General features: G+C 45.9%; 2 protein-coding genes across 4 annotated transcripts in view; one reads left to right on the top strand and one right to left on the bottom strand.

Moving 5' to 3' along the window:
• LOC129768661 (nascent polypeptide-associated complex subunit alpha, muscle-specific form) overlaps positions 1 to 12,964 on the bottom strand; it is a 235,992-nt gene that overhangs the window by 203,551 nt on the left and 19,477 nt on the right. For 2 of the 3 annotated variants that reach the window (XM_055770438.1, XM_055770440.1), the window contains exon 2: positions 1,758 to 1,804. The exons of the other annotated variant lie outside the window; for it this stretch is intronic. The gene's annotated coding sequence lies outside the window, so the exon portion shown is untranslated. The remainder of the gene's footprint in view (positions 1 to 1,757; positions 1,805 to 12,964) is intronic. 3 annotated transcript variants of the gene reach the window in all.
• LOC129767025 (uncharacterized) lies at positions 8,603 to 11,023 on the top strand. Its single transcript, XM_055767633.1, has one exon. The coding sequence runs from the start codon at positions 8,603 to 8,605 to the stop codon at positions 11,021 to 11,023; it is 2,421 nt and encodes an 806-aa protein (XP_055623608.1).

Here is a 12,964-nt window from a genome sequence, read left to right as displayed (position 1 = left end):
TTGTAGTCAAATGAAAAAGAAGGCTCTATTGTATCCGAAAATCAAAATAATTCCGCGAAAGAGTACCATTTTTAGTAACGGGACACTGTTTAATGGCCATCAAAGCTTAAGTGTTCGGAATATGAGACAAAACGGTATTTATACATCATAAAAACAATACTTTTTGACAACTTTTTAGGTAGATGAAGGATAAATGCAAGTATCATAGTATAAGATTGTAAAAGATCTACTCTTGAAAGATGACAAATAAATGCCTACCAAAATAATATGGTAGAAGAGAATCGGTTCTACGTTTTTTCCATGAATCTCTTTTAACCGAACGAAAACACCAAAATTCCAGGCCGACCCAATCAGAACTATTGGGTGGATTTGAACCATATTCCAGACTCTAATCTCTAAGCATGCTTCATCACCAGAGTCACCGCCTCATTTATCACCCTTCAAATAAGCTTAATCTTTCGTAACATAGTTTCCATCTTAGCTCTCTCGAGCAATGTGCGCCGGGGGTTTACTGGACACGAAGACACACATTGCCGCAACTTACTTTCTCGTTCGTTCATTCGGTGGAAAAATTCAATTCCGCTCGAAAGGAAAGAAACTTTCTCTCCGTGGCGTTTATATTTAGCCGGGGCCCACTCCGCGGCTCTACCCCGCCACAGTTCCCCAAACGCCGGAAGGAAAGTAGCTTCGAAACAGAGACGGGAAAATTGCATCGAAGGGACAGAGAAAAATGAATTCCATCAACTTTCACGACGAGATCCAACCCGTAGAAGTTGAGTTGAGTTGCATTATCGACGGGGACTGTGCATCGTAAAATTTCGCCATGATATAACGAGGCGGCGGAACTCGCGCTGTCACGACTCCGGTGCGACCCACTGACATTTGACTTGTTGTACCGCGTGCGCAGCAACGACGAGTGTTTGTAAACAATCTTTCTCCGTTGGGCGCGATGGGCACAAATCATCAGTTCTGCTCACGAGTTGACCCCAATTTCGGGAGTCTTGGGAATGGTGCGATATTATCCGCCATCTATGGTATTAATTGTCAATCTGATATTGTCACTTCCACATTCCAACAATCGCTTCAATCCATGACACCGCCGCAACCATGAAGGTTAACTTTGGTTCCTCGGCTTACGAAATGTGTATCTTTTATGACACATTTTACGTGCACACGCACACGGCAGATCTGGAATTTTCGACGGAAAGTGAAACGAAACTCTGGCGGTGAGAGCGTGAGACATTGGCCCATTGGTCAACAACTCAACGCATTCGTGGTGCAGTTTTTCAAGGAAAATCAAGCTCAAGCAAAGAATTTTGTAATAAAAAAAAACGGTCACACACCAAGTTGCGTGTGCTGTGCGCGGGAAGTTCGGTCACCTGTCGTTACCTCGCAACGGCGGGAAGGCGGGAGTCCTGGTGGGGTAAAGCGCGACACAGGAAAGTGGAATGTAATTAAACGCTTCGATATGGAGGTAATTTGTATGCTCGGTATGCTTGCGATTGCGAATTTTGTTGTTGTTGTTATTCAGAGCTGACAACCTTGGTGCGGTTGATGATCAATGAAGAAATTCAATCGGAGTGGTTATGACCGGAAATTGAGAGTCAATGGATTCAACATTCATGGTGATTTTTGTGGAATGCGTTTAATATCGACTACTCATTTTTATTGACCGGATAAATACAGGTACAGCTTCAACGCAATTTAATTTTTTCAAAATGCATATGATCCAAAAATGTTGCATCTTCAATACTCACGTTGTTGTGATTTCGCTGTACCAGTTTAGTCTTACGATGCAGCACACCTGTGAAAAAATGAATGTAAATATCAATATTTCATGAACGAGATGGGTGATAAAATTAAGAAAAAAATTGGTTTAATGTTGATACAGGTCGGACTCGATTATATGTGATTCGATTATATACAATTTTGGATTCGATTATATACAGTTTGGAAAAAAATTTTTTTTTGTATATTTCAAATATGGCTTATTTCAAGATGAAATGTAATCTTTCAACGTTAAGGTGAAGTTTAAGTGAAGTAATAGCGATGTACAGAGGAGTAAAAATCGTGATTCTTGAAGGTTTTGCTTGAATATTCACCAGGAATTGTCTATATCGATATTGCAGCCAAATTAAGAAAGATTTATATGGGCGTCAACAAAACAAATTGTAGAGCGATTAAAGAACTTCAATTTAATTGATAGAAACAATCTAGTTTAATAACATTTTTTAGAATAAAATTAATAATGACACATTAAAAATTATTAACTTTTAAGTTTTTCACTTCCAAAATGTTATTGAAATCCACTAATTTAGTTGTTCCACTACTATATCCTGTACTAAATTTTCTCATCTTTTACATAAAAGCATCATAATCGTCTTCCGTAGCGTACTTTTTAATTGAGAGCCAGTTTGAGGCAACAGAGTCCGAAACAAAAAAAAGTTCTATAACTCTGTCATTGTTGAAAGGAGGATTTTTTTCATCAAATATGATCGCCTATCACCTCCTGAAATAATCTGGATAAATTTATTTTTTTCATATGAAAAAGGTGCTTAAGGGGATGTATCGAAAATCAAACTATTTTCAAAAAACGAAAAATACATGCAAAAAAACAAATTAAAAAAAAAATATTTTGACTCGATTATACACTCTGTCCAACTCCTGTCTACAGTGGTAGACATTCGTTTAGCCGCACCCTATTTTTCCTCAATATTTTTAAAAATAAGTCAATTCTTTGTACAGTTTTGCTCATAAAAGACGATTATTGTTTATTTTCATCGAATTCATTCTAAAAAAAAAGTATAAATTCACTTTTTGTTTTCTAAATAATTCAGATATGTAGAATCAGGGTGGACATTCGTTCAGCCGCATCCTAAAATTTCAATAAAAGAAAATTTGTGCGGCAAATTTCGAGTCCAATCGGTAGCTAATATTTAGTATGTCCACCTCCATTTCGGATCACTTTGAAAACTCGATTTGGCATCGAGTCAGACAGCTTTTAAAGTGTTGCCATATTGATTATAGCCCACCACTCCTGAATTACTGCCTTGAGACTGGAAATGTTGTCAAATTGTCATCCGTTTGCATAGACCATCTCGGCCAAGATTCTCCATAGGTTCTCTATGGGATTGCAATCGACTGCCAGCAGGTCATTCAAGAAGCGGAATGTCCTTCTCGGCAAATCATGCCTTCGATTACTTGGAAACGTGCTGAAAAAACGACATCCTCGGTAGCGTTATTCTCAATATGGCCAATCAAAACGTCCTCCAGTAACTGAAGATACATTTCGGAGTTCATTCGGGTGAAAATGAAACAAATGAGAAGCTTGCTGAGATATGAAACGGCTCCTCAAACTGGCAAACTACCGCCCCCAAAGTTTCGCTTCGATCTCACGACATGTCGTTGACTTAAATTGTACCAATAGCAACTGTAACAGTCCGGACCATCCAAATTGAACTTTCGTGCGTTTGAACTTTCGCAAAAAGTTTTAGCAAGAATACAGTGTTGAACTCAAGCATGAATGCGTGAAAACCTCTGGATGTAGTAAAAGTTTTAGCATCAAAGACACTGTCGCCAAGGTAAATCTCACCCGAACATTCATTGTTAGGTGAATAATTGAAATCATCTATTTTTGCAAACATTTGGTAAGTTGGTCTCTATAAATTGCTTCAATGTCTCCGCAAGAGATGAGATCGTATTGAAAAACCTTGACGTTTTCTTTTTGTTTGTGCAAGACTGAAGAAAAACCAAGTTCAATACATGTGCGCGACAGTGAATATGTCCAGTGAATAACCGTTGTTTAATCAATGTTTGCACACCAGATTTATCTCCGGACATTACAGTAGCGCCATTATAGCTCTGGGCCACAATTTTGTCAGCATTAAGACCAAAGTACGCAGCTATTTCATCCACATGTCCAGCCAATGCAGTGGAGGTTTTGAAACGTAAGCAGACAAACGTGTACTATATATGCCGGGTTCAAGTTGTCGAATGAACACCATCGATAAAAACAGTCGAATTAAAACCACACATCAACGAAAGAATACCACCACATCCACAGACATCATGAATGAATTTGTTCGTTTATTTATTTGCATCATGCTCGCTCGAGGTGTTTACTCGGGGTGCTGTGTACTCTCACGGTCACGGCCTCTCTCAAATTTTAATGACGTCAGGAATAGAAAGAGCAACTGAAAAGGAAACGATTATAACCACGGACAAACACTGGAGAGTGGTGGTGTGTATTTTCCAACGTTTTCGTCGATTTCGTTCAGCAGAAATATTGAACCGAAAACGTCATTTTTACGCAAGGCGGCGCATTAGTAGTAGTGATCGTTTCATACGTAGTTGACTGTGCTTGCGCTGTGTTTGGATGGCGGCGGGTTCAGATGAATGGTTTGAACCCGGTAGTCATTACTGCTTATTTCGTAGCGCTAAGGCTGTGTTGCGCGCGGATTGGAACAAAGTCAAATGTAACTATCAGATTATATTCTTCACGATGGGTGTTGAGGGGGCAAATCACGCCACTGTTCACTTCATATCACCCTGCGCATTTCAGTAGCATCAGCATCGCTCCATGACAGTTCGTCTGATAACCGTCGAAATACATATGTTTTCCTCATACACATCTTTGCTAACCACAAAAAGGTAGAGTTCCATCCGAGTGTTATTAGAAATTAATATTGAAATCAATTTAAGTCATCCTGTAGTAAGCTTCGCTGTATACAAAACAAGGAGACCAAATGTAAGTCGAGATGAATTATTGTAAATCATATCTGAATTCATTATGTGAATATATTATATTATAGCTTTGAGCTCGCTCACCAACAATTCCCCCAACAAACTCAAAGATTTGTTGCAACGTGTTGCAAGTAGCAAACCAGGATGCCGGAGACGGATCGTTTCGATTGCCAAATGTGCGATCTCGCCAACAACGCCGATGACATGGTACAATGCGAAGGATGCGGCAAATGGTCGCACTTCGGATGTGCTGGTTTCGATGAAGGGCGAAGGGACGAACATTGGATGTGCCATAAATGTGTCGTCGAATCTGCTAACAGCGTCGTCGGTGTTGATTCGAATGTTTCGGTTGGCCTCGAACCTGCACACGGACAAACTAACGCGAGCGGATCCGACGAAGGAGCAAAGCCGATTGGGGAACTCGCCCAGCTTAACCTCAAACTGTTGGAAGAGCGGAAGGCATTCCTGCTAAGGGAAATTGAGCTGCAACAGACGATCCAGTTGGAACAACGTAAGCTGCAGTTGGAGAAAGAAATGTGGAAAGCGCGGTACGACATCATCAATGCGAGGTGTGGAGCAACCAACAGGGATGTGATGGCTGGTAGTCTTGGAGATTGGTTACATCGCTTGGATCAGGTCGCCGTCAGCCAGAATGAGCTGACTTCTACGCCGGCGAGAACGGTGACGGTCTCAGCAACGTCTTCCAGAACCAGACCACAGCATTCCGCTGCTGGAAATACAAAAATTATTCCACAAACAACACCATCGTCACCTGCGGTCACGTCATTGTTCGGAGGTACATCTGTTCTCCCTTCTTGGATAATCTCTCCTACGATGTCGATGCAATCAAACTCGCAACTAAGCCAACCGACAACGAGTGGGTATGCAAGTGGGCAAGGGAGCCTCTCCCACGATTTTCAACCTGGCAGAGGAGCAAACGGACCGGGGGCGTCGACGCCAGTCAGCACGATCAATTAGGTCAATCCAGTGACAGGCTTTACCAGTTCCACCCAGTGCCTGCCACCATACATCAGCTCAGTGGGACAGATTGGAAGTCATCCAATGCAACCGTGGCACGTTAGTCAGCCATATCAGGTACCGAATAGTTTACACAATTTCGCACCAGTAGGTCAGGTAGCCTCTTCGCAATATGCTTACGGTAGCGTAGGAACACTGAATCCTGTAGCCAGTTCAATAAATGCATATCCCTCTTACATCCCCTATTCCTTTTCATCGATGCTTCCGCAACCTAATCCATACCTCCCGCAAATCCCTCTGGGTGGGCAAATGGGACCTCTTGGTGGACAAATGGGACCAGCTGCGATTATCGACGAGCTAGCTCCTACACCTCGTCAAATCGCAGCGCGACATGCTATGCCGAAGGATTTACCGTTGTTCAGTGGCAATTCCGAAGAGTGGCCCATGTTCTTCAGTGCTTTTAACACCTCCACGGAAGCATGCGGCTACAGTAACGTTGAAAACCTTGGTCGTCTCCAACAGTGCCTGAAGGGTGCCGCATTGGAGGCAGTTCGTAGTCGTTTATTATTACCTACATCAGTGCCACAAGTGATACATACGCTGCAGATGCTGTACGGGCGGCCAGAACAAATAATATACGCGCTGCTCCAGAAGATCCGCGATGTTCCAGCACCAAAAGCGGATAATTTGTGCACGGTCGCGGCTTTCGGCATGGCGGTACAGAACTTCAGCGAACAATTGGAGGCAGCGGGACAAGTGCAACATCTATCTAACCCGGTGCTGCTCCAAGAACTTGTGGATAAGCTGCCAGCAAATTTGAAGCTTGACTGGGTGGCGTTCAAACGACAATTCGCGGCGGTCGACCTCCGTGTACATCCGGTCGGTACATGGCAAATATGGTCTCGGCAGCAGCTGAAGTCACTCTTACGTTGGATCCAAGGGGAAGTAAGCAGAAGAGAGAGGAGAAGCTGAAAGGTTTTGTGAATGCCCATGCTGCTACATCAGACGCAACAGCTGACGAGGCCCCGAAGGTGGAATCACCAAAAGCAGCTTCGCCAATTAGCTGTTTGGTCTGCGGGAATCCAGACCATCGAGTGAAGGATTGTGACGTCTTCAAAAAGATGGACCGGGATGACCGCTGGAAAGTGGTGCATAATTATTATTTGTGTCGTATCTGCCTCGGGAAGCACGGAAGAAAACCCTTCCGGTCCTCATCGCGCTGTGAAGTTCAAGGTTGTCAAATGCGACACCATCCGCTTCTGCACGGCGATTCGGGCAGTTCGTCGACCAATCCATCTCATCCAATACCTCAAAGAGGCGGAGCAGGCCAGCGAAGTGATGCAACGGAAGGTGTGAATGCTCACAACGTCCAGAGCTCGACACTGTTTCGCATGTTGCCGGTGCGACTCTTCAACAAAGGACGGTGTATTGAGACGCTAGCTTTCATCGACGAAGGATCGTCCGTCACACTCAGGTTGAAGGTTGAAGGCACGGAAAAGCGTCTTTGCCTAACCTGGACAAGCAACGTTAGCCGTGAGGAAGAAGGCTCCCGTCAGGTAGAGGTGGAGATTTCGGGTATCAGTGGAGGCAAGCGATATCCACTAAAAGACGTCAGGACGGTCGAGTCCCTTGCACTACCTGCGCAGACGCTGTGCTATAAAGAGCTTGCCGAGCGTTTCCCTCATCTGCGGAAGCTACCGGTCGTAGACTTCGAATCCAAAGCTCCAGGAATTCTCATTGGAGCAAAGAATACTCACCTCACCGCCACCCAACAAATACGCGAAGGTTGCGTGGGAGAGCCGGTGGCAGCAAAAACTCGTCTCGGATGGGCGATCTACGGCTCAATGCCAAACGGGACGAACGTTGCGAGTTGCAACTTGCACATCTGTGGTTGTGATGTAGACAGGAGTCTGCACGAGCTAGTGAAGCAATATTTCACGGTCGATAACGTGGGCGTCTCGGTGAATCAGAGTCCCGAATCGAACGACGACAAGCGAGCGAGGGCAATACTCGAGCAGACGACTAGAAGAGTCGAAAACGGCTTCGAGACTGGATTACTGTGGCGCTACGATTATGTAGAATTTCCCAATAATTACGCTATGGCTGTCCGACGGCTACGGTGCTTGGAGCGCCGTTTCAACGCGGATTCATCCTTGTTTGATAACGTCCAGCGGCAGATAGCGCAATACCAGCAAAAGGGCTACATTCACGAAGCTACGGAGGAGGAACTAGCCGAAGCGGATCAAAGGAGACTGTGGTATCTGCCGGTTGGAATAGTTCGAAACCCCAAGAAGCCCAACAAGATTCGCATCGTGTGGGATGCCGCAGCAACAGTGAACGGCATATCCCTGAATAGCATGCTACTAAAAGGACCGGATCTAGTCCAACCTCTCCCAGATATTCTCTGTGGATTCCGTGAGCGGAAGATTGCAGTCGTGGGAGATATCATGGAAATGTTCCATCAGTTACGAAGATACGGCAAGCAGATCGTTACAGACAGTTGTTCGTCTGGCCCGGTGAAACCGGGCGTCCTCCGAAAACCTTTGTGATCGACGTAGCAACCTTCGGCTCAACTAGCTCACCATGCTCGGCGCAGTTCGTAAAAAATTTGAATGTAGCCGAGCAAGCAGAACAATATCCGAGGGCCGCAGAGGCGATTGTGCGCCGGCATTATGTCGACGATTACCTGCATAGTTTCGACAGTGAGGAAGAAGCATGTCAAGTTGTAGAGGAGGTCAAGTTGGTGCATAAATGAGGCGGATTCACAATTCGCAACTGGCTTTCGAATTCAGGCGCAGTACTCCGCCAGATTGGGGATACCGAAGCGAGAGCAACGAAGATCGTCGGTGAAGGCGGTCCCGAAGCAGAACGCGTGCTAGGCATGCAATGGAGAGCAACCGAGGATGTCTTCGTGTTCTCCAGCGATACCGACTTGGGAGCCGTCACCCCTACAAAGCGAGGCATCTTACGGTGCGTTATGAGTCAGTTTGATCCGTTGGGGCTTCTTTCCCATTTCCTCATCCATGGCCGCGTTATCATTCAGGATATATGGCGCACAAAAGCTGGTTGGGACGACGTGGTAGGCGAGCCAATCCTTGAACGATGGCATTTGTGGGTAGCCAAATTCAACGACCTGAAAGCTGTTCGTATACCTCGTGCCTATTTTCCGGGCGTAACGGCATCGGAAATCGAGGACTTGCACTTGCATATATTTGTCGACGGCAGCGAGACTGCCTATGCTTGTGTCGCCTACTTGAGGGCCACCATCCATGGAAAGTTCCAGTGTGCACTTGTCGGAGGAAAAGCGAAAGTAGCACCTTTGAAAACGTTATCCATCCCGAGGCTGGAGCTGCAGGCGGCGTTAATAGGCTGTAGGTTGATGAAAACGTTATGCAGCAGTCACAGTCTCCCAATATCGCGACGAGTGATTTGGACCGATTCAAAAACCGTCCTTTCGTGGATCCATTCTGATCATCGTCGCTATCGACAGTTTGTCGCCTGCCGGATAGGAGAAATCCTCTCCAAGACAAACATTGAGGAGTGGCGGTACGTTCCATCGAAAATCAACGTCGCGGATGATGGAACCAAGTGGGCTAGTGGACCAAACCTGAAACCCGACAGCCGTTGGTTCAAAGGCCCGGAGTTTCTATGGGCACCAGAGGAGGCTTGGCCACAACAAGTAAAACCAGAGGAAACCGAAACCGAAGCTCGACCATGTCACATCCATATAGCAGTGCAACATGACGAAATCATTAACTGGGAACGCTTTTCGAAGTTCGAGAGGCTCCAAAGAACAGTTGCATACATCCACCGCTTCACAGACAACTGTAGACGCAAGGCGGCAAAACAACCACTGCAATCCTCGCACATTACCCAGGAAGAAATCTATAGAGCTGAAAATACCCTATGGCGATCGGCGCAGCTAGCTGAGTTTCCGGAAGAGATGGTTCGACTCCAGATGACAAAAGATGGACGAAAATCGAAACTCAACCAAGGTAGCCGTCTTTACAAGCTATCACCGTTCATCGACGAATGGGGAGTAGCGCGAATGGACACTCGAATCGCTGGGGCAATCTTCGTTCCGCACGATACTAGATTCCCAATCATCCTCCCGAAAGGTCATCGCCTCACCAACCTGGTCGTAGTGTGGTATCACCGACATTATCTGCATGCGAACAATGAAACCGTTATCAACGAGGTCCGCCAGCGATTTCACGTACCCTGTCTCCGAGCACTAGTCAGGAAACTCTCCAGAACCTGTATGCAGTGCAGAGTGTCAAAGGCAAAACCGCTGTGCCCACGTGAAGCACCACTTCCTGATGCGAGACTCAGTCCATATACTCGACCGTTCAGCTATGTTGGACTGGACTACTTCGGTCCCATTCAAGTCAAGGTCGGACGTTCTCTGGCCAAACGATGGGTGGCGCTGTTTACGTGCCTCACCATTCGGGCCGTCCATCTGGAGGTGGTACACTCCCTTTCCACTGAAGCCTGTAAGATGGCGATACGACGATTCGTAGTGCGGCGTGGATCACCCTTGGAGATTAGAAGTGATAACGGCACCAACTTCCTCGGAGCCAACCGTGAGCTACAGCATCAGATCCTGGATATGAACCAACAGCTATCCGCCGTGTTCACCAACGCTGCCACCAAGTGGGTATTCAATCCTCCGTCCGCTCCCCACATGGGTGGTTCGTGGGAGAGGCTCGTCCGGTCGATCAAGATCGCCTTTTCGTCCCTGAATAGCAGCAGAAACCCGGACGACGAAACTCTTCTCACATTGCTGATCGAAGCGGAAGAGATAGTCAACTCTAGGCCTCTGACATTTGTATCACTGGAAGCGGAATCGCAAGAAGCTCTCACGCCAAATCATTTTCTGCTGCTGAGCTCGCAGGGAGTTACTCAACCTCCGAAGCCTATATCTGGATGTCCTGAATCTGTTCGGACCAACTGGAGACTGACCACTAACCTCGTGGACCAATTTTGGAGCCGCTGGGTGCGAGAGTATCTCCCGACCATTGCTGGTCGTACCAAATGGTACGGAGAGGTGAAAGAACCGAAAGTTGGAGACCTAGCTGTCGTCGTGGATCCGTCTGTCCGAAACGGATGGCTGCGAGGACGTATTGTTTCCGTAATAAAGGGGAGAGATGGGCGAAGCAGACAAGTTCAAGTGAAGACGTCAGGAGGAGTGATGCGACGACCAGTGACTCGGGTTGCCATCTTGAACATCAAGGCCTCGGAAAACACTGAAGCAGGAAGTAACGCAGTACCACCGGACTCGATGGACGTGCATTACGGGTAGGGGAATGTTGAGGGGGCAAATCACGCCACTGTAGCATCAGCATCGCTCCATGACAGTTCGTCTGATAACCGTCGAAATACAGCTGTCATAACAATCCCATATGTTTTCCTCATACACATCTTTGCTAACCACAAAAAGGTAGAGTTCCATCCGAGTGTTATTAGAAATTAATATTGAAATCAATTTAAGTCATCCTGTAGTAAGCTTCGCTGTATACAAAACAAGGAGACCAAATGTAAGTCGAGATGAATTATTGTAAATCATATCGAATTCATTATGTGAATATATTATATTATAGCTTTGAGCTCGCTCACCAACAATTCCCGCGTGCTGCAAAGAGTCGTCCGAAAAAACCCCAACAATGGGTTTGAGTTCCACCTAAATAACAAAATAGAAAATAAAATAAGGATATTCAGGATAATATGGAAATCACAAAAAAATACCTTCGATAATTCCTCATCCATGTTACAAATATGAAATACTATACATTTTGCTCTGAGATTGTCTACCTGTCCTATGAACAGTTTGAACAGGCGGACGAGACGCCTCTGTTGAAACAAGTTTTTGTATCAAAAAGTAACAAGTATATAACACGTAGACATTTTATCTTTCGAATGAAGTGTTTATTATACCATTTCGTTCAGTTGTTTAGTAGCTATTGACGCTCAAAAACTCGGTCTTTGGCTCAACGGTTTCGTTTTCGAAACTTTGATTTTACACCCCGATATAAAAATGAATGACGTAGTCCTACGTCAAAACGGATTGAGAAATTAACGAACAAATGCCCGACCTTTATCCCACATAGCTCTCCCCAAATCCTGCTGACCACAACCAAAAGTCATGCCATAGGACCACCGTCGAGACGAGCGAGAGTGCCTCCTCCAGTCCGCCGACATTTATTTCCCTTTTGTGGGCGAACTTAGCGTACCGCTGCGCGAGTTCGACCACATATTCGTTCCCATTTCCGTTACATCTGCAACATCGACGGCAACGGGTCGACGCTAGTTGTGGTGGTGGCAACGCGGTATTTTGATACTATCGGTGCTACCCACACAGACAGACGGGCGCCGTCTCATCTTTGTCGGACCCCCTTCTTGGCAAGCATTAGCGGCCGCCAGTTCTCCCGTTCAACATAACCTAGGCGCACACAAACCACACACTTGCCGCTGTCATCAATTGCTCTTTGTTGTCTGCTATCCATTATCCGACACATCGCCAATTTGAACGTATCCTTGAACGAGGAGTAATGCCGCTGGCTCGTATATGTTGAGTTGATTGTGTATCAGCTGCAAGAATTCATCGACGGCTGTGGAGTCACCGCCGCCGCCCAACAACGGTCCCATTTTCGTTCAATTTCCTTTAATCTCTAGTCGATCCTTTCCAGTGAGTCTTGTATCTCCCACATGTCGGCGCCAGTGTCAGCAACGCGACGGGTGAAATACAAAATTACTTTGAAGTGGGAATCGTACGCGATGATATGCTCCAGGGGTAGGACACAATCGCGGCGAGGAGCAGAAAAAAAACCCGGCACATAAAGAGAGAAAGGTCGTGGGCACCAGCAGCGTTTAAAAGTAGGCCACCTCGAACTTGCGGCAGCAAGCAAGCAAAAAAAAAGCGGAGGAAAAACGAACAAGAAAAGCGACACTCACAGCATTAAATTTCACGTCACGCCCCAACATTAGGAGAAAAGACCCTTCTGGGCAATATCTGCCCCGCTGCCGTTTGTATTATTTATTCCACGAAAGCGCGGTTCGGTTAGGGCAGCCGATTCTCCGCGTGCACGGAATTTGGGGAACTTTGTGTGACACACAAACCCATACACACTCACCGGGGTATGTTGTAGTGGGTGGGTGACTGTTTTGTGCTGATGATTCGCAAAGTTGCAGAAAAATGTGTGTAGTTTGGAGGGAGGAAATGGTAGTCATAAAAAATATGCTGTCA

Source organism: Toxorhynchites rutilus, chromosome 2 (genome assembly GCF_029784135.1).
Source record: "Toxorhynchites rutilus septentrionalis strain SRP chromosome 2, ASM2978413v1, whole genome shotgun sequence".
Taxonomy (NCBI): domain Eukaryota; kingdom Metazoa; phylum Arthropoda; class Insecta; order Diptera; family Culicidae; genus Toxorhynchites; species Toxorhynchites rutilus.
The sequence above is the reverse complement of the archived record's forward strand: the minus strand, read 5'-3'. Positions and strand labels throughout refer to the sequence as shown.

Coding starts and splice junctions, on each gene's coding strand:
- LOC129767025 (XM_055767633.1), top strand. CDS start 8,603: ATGCAATGGAGAGCAACCGAGGATGTCTTCGTGTTCTCCAGCGATACC.